The sequence below is a fragment of the Heloderma suspectum genome, chromosome 11 (genome assembly GCF_057233095.1).
Source record: "Heloderma suspectum isolate Gila_16-S chromosome 11, 16-S_ref, whole genome shotgun sequence".
NCBI lineage: Eukaryota > Metazoa > Chordata > Lepidosauria > Squamata > Helodermatidae > Heloderma > Heloderma suspectum.
The window spans coordinates 16,423,809-16,440,200 of record NC_139468.1 but is presented as its reverse complement, the minus strand read 5'-3'; the positions used below and the strand labels follow the sequence as shown (position 1 = coordinate 16,440,200).

Sequence of the window (16,392 nt, the reverse complement as noted above, 5' to 3'; positions counted from 1 at the left end):
TTTTCTCAAGCAAGGGCTCCTTCTCTGTAGCACAGGGATGGGCAACTTCTGGTGGTGGTGGGGGGGTTCATAGCCCCCCCCCCCAGAGCCCCCAGAGGGCTGCCGCCTGCATCCACAGTTGCTACAATTCCTGATGAATTTGCTGTAGCAGCAGCCCAAAATCTAGCGATTTTGCAAGCAAACAAGACAAGTTCTCCCGCAGAGTTGTGGGGGGAGGGGTTGCAGCCACCATGGCAAATTCTCAATGACAGCCCCCGACTCCAGTGTCCATGGGAAGGGCACACACACTGCCCATCTCTGCTGTAGTGGCAACCATATCATTAGAATTTGCTCTCTGTGGAGGCTTGCTAGTCTACTTCCTTGTTCTCATTTAGACACCAGGCTAAGAATGTCAGATGCCCACAGACGTTTTACTGACATCAGTGTTGTTGTTCTTTAAATGGGGTTTATTCTGTTGCTTTTATCATGTGTGCTTGGTTTTATACATTGGCATAGCTGTTTTATTTTTATCTGGTTTGGATTTGGATTTATGCAGCAGATGTCGATGTGAGGACTTCTCTTGTAGGAAGATGGGATAGAAATCTTTGTAACTAAAAACAAACAAACAAACAACCCCCCTGCCTTTGCTCAGGTTCCAGACCTGGGTTTGCAAATTCAAACACAGACCTGGAGTTCAGGAGGAACTCCTGAAACACAGGGAGTGGGGAGAGGATTTGAGGGGAAAAGCAGCAGGAAAATGAAGAGTTAATCTGCTCCTGCTCTTCTTCTCTGTCACTTTTCTGCTGGAAATTGCACCCTCCTGGCCTCAGTTTGTGAGCATCAGCAGAGCTTTGAAATTAAATTGCGTTGCCACTCTTATACCAGGATTCATTTCATTTTCATTTATTACATTTCTATACTGCCCAATAGCTGAAGCTCTCTGGGTAGTTTATAAAGATTAAATAAAAAACAATTTACATACCAACATATGAACAGACAGCGTGTGCACATGCACACACTCATATTTTGACAAGTTTAAACAATCAACAATAAAACAAATCCAGGACCTGATTGAAACCTCATCATTTGCTGCCAAATACCTGAGAGGAGAGGATGGTCTTAACCTGGTGCTGAAAATATAACAATTTTGGTGCCAGATAGGCCTCGTGGGAAGATCATTCCATAATTGGGGAGCCACCACTGAGAAGGCCCTCTCCCTTGTTACTGCCTTCTGAGCATCCCTTGGAACTTGGAAGAAGGCCTAAGATGATGCACTTTTTGCTAAGTGCAATAAACTCCTCAAGTGATCTGCAATTGCAGGCCCTGTTTTAAAAATGGGAACTTTCTTTAAAGGATCTGGACTTTTAAAAAAATCAAGCAGTTCCATCTCCTGGGTCATCATCATAAGCACACTTGCCATATAGGCATATGCACAAGTCCCACAAAAATCCTTGCATTCTTTCTTCTAGAACAGCCTTCACCAACCTGGTGCCCTGCTGATGTCTTTGGATCATAGCACCCATCATCCTCAGCCAGCATGGCCAGTGCTGGGGATGATGCGGTTGTAGTCCAACCCACCTGGAGAGTGCCAGGTGGTGAGAGGTTGTTCTGAATTGTGTAGGTTATTGGGGCAATATAAATCTACAGAGAATGCAGACTTCCTCCATTTGGCTCCATAGAATCTTCTACCTGGACACCGCTTAGTATCGAAGTGTTTAACAGAAAGGACCCTGCCAGTGGAGGCTGGTGGCTCCAGTGTCAGTGGGGTGGTGAATCCGCTCCAGGTTTCAGTCAGAACCAGTCGGAACTCCAAAGGAGCTATCTCTAATGGTGCAAAGCAAATTGGATGTTGTCAGCATACTGGTAGCATTGAACCCCCAAACTCTAGACAATCTTTCCCTGTGGTTTCGTGTATATGTTAAATATAATTTTTAGAAATCATTTGGGGGGAGTATAGATAGGAGAGTAATATAAGAGCATCTTACGTTAAATATTTTATTCATCATTTTAAAATAAATATTTCGTAATCCAAAAAGTCCTGAAGGTGCGCATTTCTGTGCATATGCTGGGGGGATTCTTGTTCGATATTGTGCTGTTGGTCTGTGGTGTCCCTCGGGGTCCCATCTTAGCCCCCATGCTATTTAACATATACATGAAACCACTGGGAAAGATTGTCTGGAGTTTGGGGGTTCGGTGCCACCAGTATGCTGATGACACCCAATTTGCTTCACTCTTTGGAGAGCTCCTGACTGACCAGTTCTGACTGGTTCTGGCTGAAACCCGGAGCGGATTCATCGCCCCACTGTCACCAGAGCCATCAGCCTCCGCTGGAACCTGCATGTTATCAGGCTGTTTTCTGCAGCCAGGGCAGCTAAAATGTTGCTTTAAGAAAAATGAAAATAAGAATGCTGAGGTGCTCAGGATTCTGTGGGATCTCCGTGGGATATGTGTATGTATGTGTGCGTGGTGGTGGTGGTGGTATTGCCTCGGCAGCACAAGATACCTTCAGTCCTAGCAACTCCCAGCTCCCGCTGAGCAACGCCTGTGACTAATGGTGATGTGTCTGAGAAGTGTAACTGGAGACCAGGGAGGGAAAGGGGCCAACCAAGTTCTTGGACGGTTGCTCTCCATGCTGCTGGGGGCAAGATGAGAGAAAGAGAGTGAGAGGGGAGGGGGAAGCTCCTGTTACCACCTCTCCAGCCACATCACTCCTGAGATCCTTGGCCAGAATAACTGCTGAAGGGGCAGGGAGAGTGACCTGGCCGGCACTTCCCTGCATTCTGGCCTCTTTGCTGCATTCAATAGCCCCTGTGACCTGCCGGCACTTCCCTGCATTCTGGCCTCTTCGCTGCATTCAGTAGCCCCTGTGTCCTAATGGACCAGTCAGTGGTCTCACTGGCCGGTGGCAAGGCAAGTTGCCCGGGTTGCTCTCTTTGAGAATGGTTTTAACGTAGGATCCAACTTGGAACTTTCCCCAAGGATGGCTCAAGGTTTTGACAGTTGGTAAGACAACAGTTTCTGATGAGTGAGAGTAGACTCTGTGATAGATAGACCAGTAGTTATTGATTTATAGCATTCCCCACTCTTCAGCTAAAAAGGTTCCTCAAGCAGCTTGCATATGATCAATGACAGCAAGACAATCCCTAACAGCAGGCTTGCAATCAACGACACAGAAGGAAAAGGGCCTGAGGAGGGAAGAGGAAAACAAGCAAATTCGAGCATCAGCTCTTAAAGTTCCGTGGCTGTTCTTATAAAGAGTAGTTCTGTTCCGGCTGGAATGGAAACAGTTTGTGAAGATCAGGAGAAGAGCAGTTGGCCTCTCGGTCCTTCTTGCTATTTCTCCCGCTGTGGCAGCCAGGTGAAATGGGTGCCACCTTATAATGTATGCTCTATGAATGCAGCAAGCAAAGTCACCATGGTCTCCTGAGTGGAGGTATTATTTCTGGTGAGGTCTAGACAAATTGCTTTCCCTGCCTTGAGGCTCTTCAGCCTCATGATCAAGAGCACTGACGTAGGGAACTACCCCCCCTGCCCCCCTGCAAGCAGGCCATTCTGAAAGTGTCTGGAATATGCGGATAAATGAGGACTGAGAACCATTGGAATGACTTGCTGATTAGCCCAATATCTGTGTCTTCCCTTCGGGGCTCCCAGAAACAGATTTGAGACTGCGGGCAGAGCACACAGCCAAGATAATGGCCGTACCCCTTTCACATCCCTGAGCCAGGAATCAGCTCCGGAAGACGGGAGACAGGAGTACCTTCATGAGACCCTCTTCTCTCTCCCTCTGACTCTCTCTGTCTCTTGCTTGTTATTCATTTCTGTCTTTTTCCTTCCTTTCAGGAAGGAAAGATGCATGATTATCAGGCAGAGGGCTGGATTTCTTCTTGGAGCTGTCAGTTGCAGACACCCCCAACCCTCACGCGGCTTCGTTCAATATTTGGTGCACTGCCTGCAGCTTATCTCCCATGTCTTCCTGTTGTGCGAGGCACATGTGACAAAAGGTCAAAGGTCTGGCAGCTCCAGCTCTCGAGAGCCGCCTTGCCCAGGGAACATGCTCTCCTGGGCGGTGGGATAGAGACCTGCTCCCCATGTTCCTGTTTAACTGGAAACCCCAGAGGTTGAGTCCCTTGGACCTTCTCTTTGCAAGGCTGTGCTTTGCCACTGAGCCATGGCTACAGCAACCTCCCGAACACCGCGTCTGTTCCGGCCAAGGCTTGGACTGAAAGGGACCGAGTAAATGTTAGCTGGATGAAAGGAGTTTGGGGGCTAAACTACATGCTACCTTATTTACATAGCATGCAACTGATCCTCTCTGTTTGGTTTACCTTAGTGTAAGCATGTGGGGGCCTGATCCCGATCAGGATCAGTATATGCAGGTAAGGGAGGTTTAAAATTTCCTATCCAGCCACTCCCCCCCCCCCTGCCAATTCCTATCTGCAACCACCATCACCACCACCACCACCACCACAGGAACTAAAAAAAATATTAAAAAAAACTTCATTGGGGCCAATGGATTTTTCTCTTTTTTTAGCCCCCATATGGGGCAGGCTGATTTTTTAGGGGGAAAAATAGCTGTGTAGGAGGGTCTAAACCTCCCATACATGTCTGCAGTGGTTGTAATCCGGATCAGCCCCCCTGCAAGCTTACACCAAGGAAAACAAAATGGGAGGATCAGCTGCATGCTATGTGGGTGGCTACTGAGACGAGGACCTTTTCTGTTGTGGCACCCTGCTTGTGGAATGAGCTCCCCAGAGAGGCTCGCTTGGCACTTATGTTTTGCTCTTTCGAACGCCAGATGAAAACCTTATTTTCCCAGGCATTTGAGTGTTTTAGTTTCTGATGTTTTAAATCTGTTACTGTATTTTAAACCTTTGCGCTGCTGCTAGGTTTTATTTTGGTTTTTATTTTTTTATTGTCTACTGTAGTTTTAAACGTTTAAACCTTCATATTATATTTCATTATGTTGTATTTTATGGCTTTAATTGCTGTGAACCACCTAGAGAGCTTTGGCTACTGGGCAGTACAGAAATGTAATAAATAAATGCATGCATATTTAGCGTGGCATGTCATTTAGCCCTGGGAGCTGCCTAAGAGAAGCTGGACAAGCCGGGGTGTGTGTGTGAAGAGATGGGGAGAGGTGAGGCCAGGTGTTGGCTGCTGCTGCTGCAAGGTGTTGGGTGCTTGGGAGCTTGGGAGCTGACTAAGCTTTTGAACTGCACCCAAGTGCAGAGATCTAAGCAGGGGAGGGCAGAGGCTGGAGGTGACCTTGGCTGCAGCCAAAGACGGGAGGGGAGGCTGTTGTGAGCGGCTGGTTTTAGAAATGGGGAGGAGAGGATGGCCCTCTGGAGAGGGCAAGGCAGAGAGGATTTACAGAGTCCCCTGTTGGCCTTCATGGCTGGGTGGAGACTTCGACCCAATCCTGAGCCCCCTCTCTACCGCAAAACCTGGCTCTCACTGGGCCTTTGTGACCAAGGACTGGGCTGTCTTGGGCTCTGGTTACCTCTGAGTGCTGTCCTGTAAAGGCTCTGGGATTTTGGGGTTAGAGAAAAACCTACCTGAAATAAATAATGGCAAGTGGGTACATTTATGTATAACTTGTATAAAATCCTCCGGTCTTTATCTCATCGACCTCCCCTTGATCAAATTTGTATTTTGTTGGCTGATAATAATGTATATATTACTGCTCTGGTTGCAAAATTTGCCCTGGCTGCAAGTCAGTTAAGAGCTAGGCACCAAAACCACCCATAATGCATTCCAGCATGGAGCCCATATAAATTTCGTTCTCCGTTATACGTGTCGGCCTAGTATCCCGTGGGGGAGCTTTTGAGCCATGTCAATGTGTTTTTGCATTTTTTATACTCTTTTTACTCTTGTATTTCTGTTTATCATTTTTACTGCATTTTATCTTACTATTTTTATGGTATTCCATTTTGGCTTAGTGTCCTGTTTGTATTTTATTCTATTTTAAATATATAAAATTGTGATGACTTATCGCTTTTAGCAATAAAAATCATTCATTCATTCAAATTGTATAAAGTACGTCTTTTGGCAGTGGTGGCAGGAGGATTGGGATTGCTTTAGATGAGGGGTGCAGAACCTCAGGTCGGGGGGACAAATCTAGCTCTCCTGGGGTCCCAATCCAGGGTCAGTATCCCATGTTAGTCCTACGTAGAGTAGACAGATTGAAATGAATGGGACTTAAGTTAGCTGTGATTAACTAAAGTCCTATTCATTTTAGTAAAAAGGTAAAGGTGTCCCCAACCAGTCGTGTCCGACTCTAGGGTGCGGTGCTCATCCCCGTTTCTAAGCCGAGGAGCTAGCGCTGTCCGAAGACGCTTCCGTGGTCATGTGGCCGGCATGACTGAACACTGAGGTGCACGGAACGCTGTTACCTTTCCCGCCGAGGCAGTACCTATTTATCTACTTGCAGTTTCTTGCTTTCGAACGGCTAGGTTGGCAGGAGCTGGGACTGAAGACGGGAGCTCACTCCGTCACGCGGCACTCGGGTCTCGAACTGCTGACCTGCCGACCTTCCAGTCTGCAGTTCAGCATCTTAACCACTAAGCCACCGCGGCCCCGTTCATTTTAGTAGGTCTACTGTAAGTAGGACTAAGTTTGGATACTACCCCAGATTCTCCAGGTGGCCATGCCCCTTCCGCTGGCCCTATCCCGTTCTGCCAGCCACCAATCATTTGGTGGTTTCTTGGCTTTTGTGCCATTTCCCCCCTTCTAAAAGGCTGAAATGCCTCTTGTAAGGTTTCGTTACTGGCAGTGAGAGCTGGAAGCTAAAATACGCTGTATTTTTGGCCTTACCCATTTTATCTTTGGCCACACCCACACTACAATGTGGCCCCTGAGAGCTTCTCTGAAGCGGAATTCATAGAATAGTAGGGTTGGAAGGGGCCTACAATTCAGCCTTCAGCACCCCTATTTTACATGAATTATAACACGTGAGCATTAAGACTGGTGGACGCTGCTTTATAAGGCAAGGCAGTCACTTTTGTTCGCCTGGGGGTCAGCTTTGGAGAGTGGTTGGCAATTCCGCCCCCGCCCTGCACCTCAATTCTGTACGCGCATAGCTGATCCTAGCAAGAATATTGTCCGTTTGGCTCAGAAGCAGCCAGTCACACATGGATCCTGATGTCAGTGGACTGAAAAGGCCGGCGGCATCTGCTGTCCGATGGCATTTGTAAGCCACAAGCATCCTGTGATGCAATCGCTGTTGCTTGTGCCCAATGGAAACTTTGGGTTCGGTTTACAGGCTGTGATGCTCTGTTCTCCATGGAGCACTTGGCCCTGGGTGAAGTGTCTGTTTTTTAACCTTAGGCTTCACTCCACCAAAGCACAGTCACTTCCTAGAACAGCCAGGATGTTCTCATCTCCTGTCTATGTCAAATGTGACTAGCAAAGATCACCTGATCCACACCACTCTACCAAAGCTGTGCTTGCAAACACTTCTGTGTCCCCCCCCCCCCGCCCCGCTGTCCCCACCTGGTGCAAAATGGCCAACTTCTCCTTCCAGTTTCAGTTAAGGATAATAATACATACCGTAGGTTGTTTTCTTTAAACAGAAAACAAACCAAAAAGGCATTTAAGTCCCAACACGAGTTGGCTTTTGCAGGGCGTGCTGCTCTCGGGATGAATCGGGTTTTGGAATTTTGTTTGGAGGCGCCTAGATTGCAATGTGTCATGTCCTGGTTTGACCCACTTTTGGAAGATATTTAAGGTTAAGTTGCAATCTGCAGACCAGGTCGAGGTCAACATACCCAACTGTAAACTCTTGTAGCCAGTGGAGACTCGTGGCTCCGATGTCAGTGGGGCGGTGAATCCGCTGCAGTTTTCAGTCGGAACCAGTCAGAACTCTAAAGGAGCTAGCCAAGGTGCACCTTGGATAGCTCCTTTAGGGTTCTGACTGAAACCCGGAGGAAAGTCACTGCCCCACGGACATCGGAGCCACCAGCCTCCACTGCTTGTAACTGAAATATTCTTCCCCTGCCTGCTTTTCCTGCCCCTTCCTCTGCTGTCCTGTGTTGAATTTTAGATTGTAAGCTCCTCGGGACAGAGACCTAACTAACCCATATACCAGCCTTCCCCAACCCGGCACCTTCCAGTTGTTTGCTCTGCCAGTGGGAGTTAAAGTCCAAAACATCTGGAGGGCACCAGGTTGGGAAAGCCTGGTTTATGGTAACCAGGATCTGTGCCAGACTTGGTGTGCGAAGGGAGGGGCTAAGGAGAGACTGTGCAGGCCAGGTGCTTGTTGCTGGCTGCAGCACTATGTTTTGGCAAGCTGGGGGAATGTTACATCTGACAGGGCCCATAAAATTCAGTTGCGTGAATCAGATTTTTAGATGTTTGGCAGATGGAGGAGATTTCTTTCTGATTCATGGTCAGCTTTCCCCAACCTGGTCCCTCCAGATGTGTTGGAAGGTCTGAAGAGATAACACCAATCCTGGCCCGCCTGCGCTAGCTTCCTGTATGTTTCCAAACCCAGTTCAAAGTGCTGGCTTTGACCTATAATGTCTTACACGGCTCAGGACCACTCTGGCTGACGGAGCACTGAACCTGCCTGCACACTATGATTGTCATAGCCTCCTCCGAGGGAGGTTTGGAGGACAGCAACAAAGGACAGATTTCTCGGTGGTGGCCCCTGTTTATGGAATGCTCTCCCCAGTGAGGTCCACCTGGAGGCAACATTGTTATCCTTTTGGTACCAGGTTAAGACCTTCCTCTACTCCCAGGCATTGGACAACGTAGGATAGGGTTTATAGTGGATCCTGGGATTTCTTATTGTTGATTGTTAAAATTGTGTGTGTGTGTGTGTGTATGTGTATATATTATAGTATGTAAATGGTTTTTATATTACGTTTCTGTATTGTATTCTTACAGTTTTAATCTTTCTAAACTGCCCAGAGAGCTTTGGCTATTAGGCAGTGGAGAACTGTATTAAACGAAAGGACCACAACTCCCATAATTCCCATTGGCCATGCTGTCTGGGGCAGATGGGAGTTGTAGTCCAGCACAACTGGATGGTGCCAGATTGGTGACAGATGTTCTAGAGGCTCTTGCCAGCATCCTCAAAAGGTCTGGGGTGGGATACAGAGCATGTGCATTCAGCCCTGTTCCTAGTTTGCCTTCGGAACCTTTCCTTCTTATCCTATGCAGTCGCACATTGCTTCTTGCACCCCACCCATTCTACCCTAGCCCCCCCTTGTATCAGAAGAAGCTGGCTTACCATGGGTCAGTCCGTTGGTCCAACAGTGTTCCAAAAATTCTGCAACCCAGATCACCCCCCTCTTTTTTTTTTTGCAACCAGGACAATTGTGCAGAATAGGGCAGCCTTGTCTGAAACAGTGCCAATTGCAGAATGGTGGGTTTTCTGTGTGCTCTTCGGAATGATGTCTCCATTGAAACCCGTGCCCCAATGACTACTAACGTGTCATGTCCTAATCAGGCTACCCACAGCCAGAAGTGACCTGGTACAAAGACGACGAAGAGATGGACAGATACTGCGGCTTGCCAAAGTATGAGATCTTACGTCATGGGAACCGACACACACTGCAGTTGTACAAGTAAGGAAAGAGGGGTGTGTGTGTCTTGGGGATACCTGTTGTCTAACTGCTGTTGGTCTGAATGGAGAGGAAGTCCACATATGGTTCAGCTGAGCCTGGGATACTAGCTTCCTGGAATATGCAGTCTCTCCAAACCTCTCCCACTGGGAACTCTTACATGTGATTCCAGCCACCATAGGAAAGGCTCTAGTGCAGATTCCCAGACCCACATCATGGCTGCAATTTGGTAGCCTAGTCCACAAGTGGGCAGACTGCGGCCTTGGGTGATTTACTGCGTTTTTGCTAGAACCCCAAAGTCCACCAACTTTGGATCCAGGTTCAAAACAGTGGCTCAGGCAGGCAGACACAAAACTGCAGAACAAGGTATCTCTGTGCACATTCTCAGCCCAGGGATTTGTTTTCAGTACCAGAACCAGATTGCACACAAATCCTTTCATGCACAAATTGACTCTTCTTTCTCCCCACCCTCCTAGCCTTCTTGATTTCAGCAGCTTGATTTAGGATGGTTAAGAGTCAGGAATGCTGGGAGTTGTAGTCCAAAACATTTGGAGGGCATCAGGTTGAGGAAGGCTGATATAGGTTCTCTCTCCTACACATACATGCACACGCTCATGCAAGGCTGTTCTCTCCCTCTCCCCCACAGCGATGCCTCGCTGTTGTGTTATGTCTTTCGCGTTTTGTTTTTATGGCGGGTAACGTTCAGAGGCTGTGTGTTCCCTCTCTGTATCAACAACTTGAAGTTAGCTGCCTGGAGCATGGCAGATAGATCAATAGATTAGTGGAAAGGCAGGATATAAGTTACCTTAGAATAAATATTCATAAAGCTCATCTTTAATGAGCTTCCGTCATGCATTAAAAACGTGGCTGTTCAGGCAGGCATTTGGGGTGGGTTAGGGTATTTTAGAAAATGTTTTTATTGTAGAATTTTATTGTTTTAAACTGTTTTTATTGTATGTTGTACATCGCCCAGAGTGGCTGGGTGACCAGCCAGATGGGCGATTAATAAATTTAATAATAAATAAATAAATAAATACATGCATGAGTGAATGAATGAATGAATGAAGCAAAACCCCGTAATGAATGAATGAGTTAATAAAAATGCACATTCCTTCTATACGAATAAAAATCAAGAAGATCCCTCACCTGCCACAAGGCTATTTGGGTCTTGTCCCCCACTGTCCTCCAGTTGCATAGGACACTGTGCCATTGATATGGATAGTGCTAAGAAAAAAGTATTGGGGTTTGCCTATCATCTAGGAAGGCCTTTAGAATAGAACCTGGTTTGCTGTCATCTCATAGGAACACAGGAAGCTGCCTTATACTTAGTCTGACCTGGTCCACCTAACCCAGTATTGTTGACACTGACTGGCAGCAGCTTTCTAGGGTTTTAGGGAGGAGTTTTTTCAGCCCTACCGGGAGATGCCGGAGATCGAACCTGGGACCATCTGCATGCAAAGCAGGGGCTCTGCCCCTAAGCTATGCCCCCGCATCTGACCGAAGTCTCCCCTCTGGCTTCTTCCAGCTTCCCCTCCATCCCATTTCACATTTTGTGTGGCTCTGCGTGTTACTGAAAAAAGGGTGTGAGAAGCTTCTGTTTCCCTTGCCCGTGCAGGACAGAAGGCAGCTCTGGCAGCAGCTCCTTCATTCTGTGACCACAACGTGTCAGTACACAAATACTGAGGGCCACACCAGACTTAAGGTTAATTGCTTGGATGCAGTTACCATGCATGGTTTTTTGGGTCATGTAAACAGCGGCCTCAGGACTCTGGGGGCCCAGAAGGGGAAGCGTAACTTTCTCTCTCCCTTCACAGGGTCCCAACAAAAATCTCTGAAGCTTCTGTTTACATTTCAAAGGAAGCCACCAGTGTCAGCCATAGAGGCTGCCCTAGAAATGCAGATCGCAGCTTCAGAGAGGCATTTTTGGTCAGGGCTGTGACAGGGAGAGGAGGAGTTAAATTTCCCCTCCCCTCCCCACACCCCACTCCATGGTCCTGAGAATGCTCATGCTTTCTGGTGAGTGCTATTTACAGGACAAAAACCATGGAAGTAAACTGCATCCCTCAGGTCTGGTTTGGTCCTTAGAGAGTGCTTCTGCACAGGAGTGCCCTGGAGGCTCAGAAGAGGGTGCTGCTGCGTTCACTTTTGAATTGCTGTGACAAGCCCATCTGTCTGCACTTCCACCCTGCGAGGTAGGACAGACTGAAAGACACCTTTTTTTGTCTCTCTTCCTTAGAGATAGCACCACCACCAGCCGTGTGTGTGTGTGTGTGTGTATGTGTTTAACATTCCTTATGCTCCCCACAGGCTTTGATACATGGAGAAGCTTTTTCAAAGCTTTCGTTAGTTGGTTAGTTAGTTGGTTAGTTAGTTAGTTACTTTTATATCCTGCCTTTCCTCCAAGGAGCCCAAGGCAGCATGCATGATCCTCCCCCTCATCTCCATTTTATCCTCACAACAACCCTGTGAAGTAGGTTAGGCTGAGAGTCAGTGACTGGCCCAAAGTCACCCAATGAGCTTCATGGCCGAACAGGGACTAGAACCTGGGCCTACCCAATCCCAGTCCAACACTCTAACCACTACGCCACGGTGGCTCTCTTTAACTGCTTTAACAACCTCATTAGCATGTTTGCCAAGCATTCTGGCACATGGGTAAGGCCCAGCATCCAGGCTACGTAAGTGAATGAAATCAACTCCAGTTTCTAATCCAGTATATTTATTAAAGAACCAAGCAGGGTGAGGTTGAGAAATAGTCAATAATTTCTTTTGAGAAATTTTTAAAATAAAAATGAAACCTCAGACTAGCTCATTAAAACTTGCTTATCAGAATCCTAAGAGTAACTCACCAAAGCTGTTTACAGGGGGCTGGGGTGGGGTGGGGATGGGATAAGGCCCACACCTGGGACTTCCTGGCATAGCTAGGCTGCTGTTGCCTCTTTACTTTCCATGTGAAGACAGGAAAATCTCAGAGCCAAATAATTTCTATGGGGTCTGGCAGGTTCTTGGGAGGGAAATGCAAACTGACCCACCTCTAGCCTGGGAAGACCTGACCATGCATCCTCCAGGTGATCTCTACAGTACTTCTTTTCCAGAAGCTGAGTTATGGGGCAGAAAAAGCTAGAGAGTCAGCCTGGAATGTATAGAGATGAACATTTGGGTGTCTAGGCTGGCCATGTTCTTTGTTCAAAGATATTTCTAGGAAGATGAGTGTGTGTGTGTGTGTGAGAGAGAGAGAGAGAGAGAGAGAATGTGAGAGAGAGAGAGGGTGGGGAAGGTTTGGTTCCTCACAGTTGCGCTGCTGACAAGCAAATGGTTCTTGGTTTGGTGTTTATTTAATGCCTCCCTCTAGGCTCATGATCCTGGGGCCTTCTATACACGGTGCTTTCCAAGAATGTGCAGATGGGGACTGACAGTGTGGGGGAAGCATTTTAAGGCTTATCCACATGCCAGCCTCATTTTATTAGCTTTCATGAGATAATCCAGCAAGTCTTCATTTATAGGCAATGGCACTGCATGAATTTCATATATAATTGTGTGCATGGGGGTGGCGTGCGGTTAGCTCTTCTACTGTTTTCCATTTTTAAAAGGCTGGATGATGGTGTGCTAAATGCCTTCCCCACTCCCAAGTTGGAAAGTGTATCAGTTTTTGATTACTTTTTATGCTATGGAATTCTGGCAATAATAATACAGGATAATTACGAGAGCTGGTATAGCAGGGGGTGCAGAACCCGAGGGCAGAATTTCATTTCCGGGAAGCTTCCTCATGTCTTGCTTGTGCGTTTCCTGTGGGTTGGTGGCCTCCATGGGAACAGAATTCTGGACTAGATGGACCCTTGGTCTGATCCAGCACCGCTCTTCTTATGTTCTTATGTTCCTGGAAGTGAGGGGTAGAGAGCCCAGGCTCCAAAACTGTTGCTGAAAATACCCCTCCAGTTACACCCCTCTTTTGACTTTGCCAACAGAGTGGGGTGAAGGGAGAGGTGGTAAGGTGGCAACGTAAATAAATAAACATTCTGTAATTGTTATGTTTTATTGTAGTTTAATGTGCTTTATTTTAATCTATTTTAAATTGTTTTTGTAAGCCCCCTTTTGTGTCATTTTTCGGTAGAATGTCAGGGTATAAATCAAATAAATAAATAAATCCCCCCCAGTTGCTGATCCTTAGCATGTGTATATATGTCAGGGGTGCAGAACCTCAAATCAGCCCCTCCTGGAGTTTCCCAGAAGGCCATACCCCTTTCTCCCAATGACCAGTTATTTGGTGGTTTCTAGCTTTTGTGCAATTTCCCCCTCATTCTAAAATGTCTTAAATGGCTCCCCAAAGGCTTAGTTACTGGCAGTAAGAGGTTTTAAGCTAAAATGTGCTGCTATTTTTGCCACACCCCTTTTTGCCTTTGGCTCTGCCCACCGCTGGAATGTGGCCCCTGAGAGGTTCTTCAAAATGGTATTCAGCCCTCATGCTGAACAAGGTTCAATACCCATGATGCGTGTGTGTGTATGTATAATAAAATCAGCTGAAGGTGTATTGAGTATTATCTCTAGTAACTATGGCCAGAAGTGTATCAGTAAACAGGCTGCACATTTAATCCTATGTGATGTGCACCCATGTGCAGGAGAATGGGGTGGTGGTGGTGCTCAGCTTGCGAAGAGGGAACTGGGCAGGAAGAGCTGAAACTGGCTAATCTGGAGGCAATGGGGGATAAGCCCCTGGTCAGTTTCACTTGTGCAAAGAATCTTATACACCAAGGTGGGGGATCTTGTCAGTTTCACTTCAGCAAGGAATCGTGTATACCAGAGGTGGGGAATCTGAGGCCCTCCAGATGTTGCTGGACTAGAACTTCCTGAGCAGTGGCCATGCTGGGTGGGGCTGATGGGATCTGCAGTCCAACAGCATCTGGAGGACTGCAGGTTCCTCACCCGCCTCCTGTGTACCAACAGTGAAGTCAGGGTAACTCTTCTCCCCCGGCCCGCTTCCTCACAGTTTTGTTGCCCTTTGCCCGCAGGTGCAAAGAGGAAGACGCGGCCATTTACCAGGCCTCGGCCAGAAACAGCAAGGGCATTGTGTCCTGTTCTGGCGTGCTGGAGGTCGGAACCATGACGGAGTACAGGATCCACCAGCGGTGGTTTGCCAAGCTCAAGCGGACTGCGGAAGCCAAGCTGCGGGAGATCGAGCAGAGCCGGAAGCGAGGGAAGGAGAACGTGGAGATGGAGCTGCTGAGGAGAGTGAGCCCGGACAGGTTTCAGCGGAAGCGCCGGCTGACGGGGGAGGTGGGCCTGCACTCGGGCACCTCCCTCTGGGACGAGGAGGAGGCGGCCAAGGTGCGCGTCCCGGGTGGGAAGCCACGCTTTGGTGAGGACGAGAAGGCCAAGAGCAAAGAACCTTCGCTAAACGCCAACCCCGCCCTGTTCTCGAATAACTTCATAACAAGACGGCTGGAGGAGGATGTGACCGCCAATGGGGACTCTTGTCTCCAGAGCGGGGAGGAAAACGGGGAAGAAGACACCAATGGCTTTCTCTCCTATATCTATGAGACTGTGGAGATTATGAAATCCAAGCCCACAGCCAAGGAGTTTTCCGCGAAGAAGAAGAAGAAGAAAGAGGAGAACGCTACCGCCCTGCCAAATGCAAGCAGGGATATGTCCCGACAAGAGGATGGGATGCAGCATAGGAGAAATGTCTCGGCACAGAAAGATGCCAGACCCATCACTTCATCTAAAAATGTATCACCGATAGCGACAAATGGGGAACTCATGGAAGCAGAGCCCAGGAAACTTCCAAGTCAGGTTACCAAAAGCCCCACGTCCCTGCCGCGTTCGACACCTTCCAAAGCAGACGTGTACTTTTCTCTGAAAGATATGTATTTTGATATTGGAGCGAAACCTGAAACTGAACAGAAGGGACTGGAAGCAAAGGCAGGTAGAGCTGACATGAACCAGCCACGCGCAGATGCTTCCGTTCCAGTAGATACTCTTCCAGCGACTGGTCTCGCTTTGAGAAGGGCTAAACCACAGCAAGGGAAAAAGGAATCCTATGTGGAGCAGAAAGCCCCAGAAAAGAAGCCCATCAAGACAAAAGATGCCAAAACAGCCACCATCGACACGGCCGGGGACTCAAACGCAACATTATTCCAGTATCCTAAGTGGGCCTCAGAGCCTGTGGCAGAGGTGCGGCCTCCCCTACAGTTGGGAAACATGGCAGAGACACCTGATGAAAGTGCCATAGAAATGGATTTTCAACATCCCGGCCGAGCCTTGGAGTCTGGCGTCGGCCCGCAGCCTCTGTTTCCGAAGGATGATGGATGGCGGGTGACTGACAGGCAAATCCATGAAGCGGACTTGCTGGACTCTTTCCCTGCTGAAACTGAGCCAGCCCGGCAGTCCCAGAGCCTTTCCCAGGAGACTGGGAGTGCGAACACATCCCGGCACTGGCAGGAAGCAAGGCGAGATTTGCCGGGGGCCTCCTTGGGAGAGCAGCTGCACACCCGGGGGCCTTGCGAGGTACTGTAAGCTCTATTTTTTTGGTTAGGCTGACCTCATGCAAAAATGTTTCCAAATCAGTTAAGCAGCAACTGCCAAAGCTCTGCGCTTGCTATTTATAGCCAGGATGTGCATGACCAGCAATAAATGGGATGGGTCATGGGTGTGTGTTCTCGTTCCAGGCTAACGCTGACCCCTGGCTTCATATTGTTGTATTAGCTGGACCTGTTTTGTTTTGTTTGTGGCCGGCAATGCAAGTGGGCTATGTGCGTTGGGCAAGTGGTGGCGAGTAAGCCTGTGGGTTTGTTCATGGGGCAGCATGGGGTCAGTCCCTGGGCCTGTTACGTTGGCACCACTGCTGCTCTGCCAC

At 48.2% G+C, this 16,392-nt stretch overlaps 1 protein-coding gene across 1 annotated transcript in view; it reads left to right on the top strand.

Moving 5' to 3' along the window:
* ALPK3 (alpha kinase 3) overlaps positions 1 to 16,392 on the top strand; it is a 64,949-nt gene that overhangs the window by 17,793 nt on the left and 30,764 nt on the right. The window contains exons 3-4 of the mRNA XM_084816954.1: positions 9,431 to 9,548; positions 14,549 to 16,043. Coding sequence (XP_084673080.1) covers positions 9,431 to 9,548; positions 14,549 to 16,043 — 1,613 coding nt within the window. The remainder of the gene's footprint in view (positions 1 to 9,430; positions 9,549 to 14,548; positions 16,044 to 16,392) is intronic.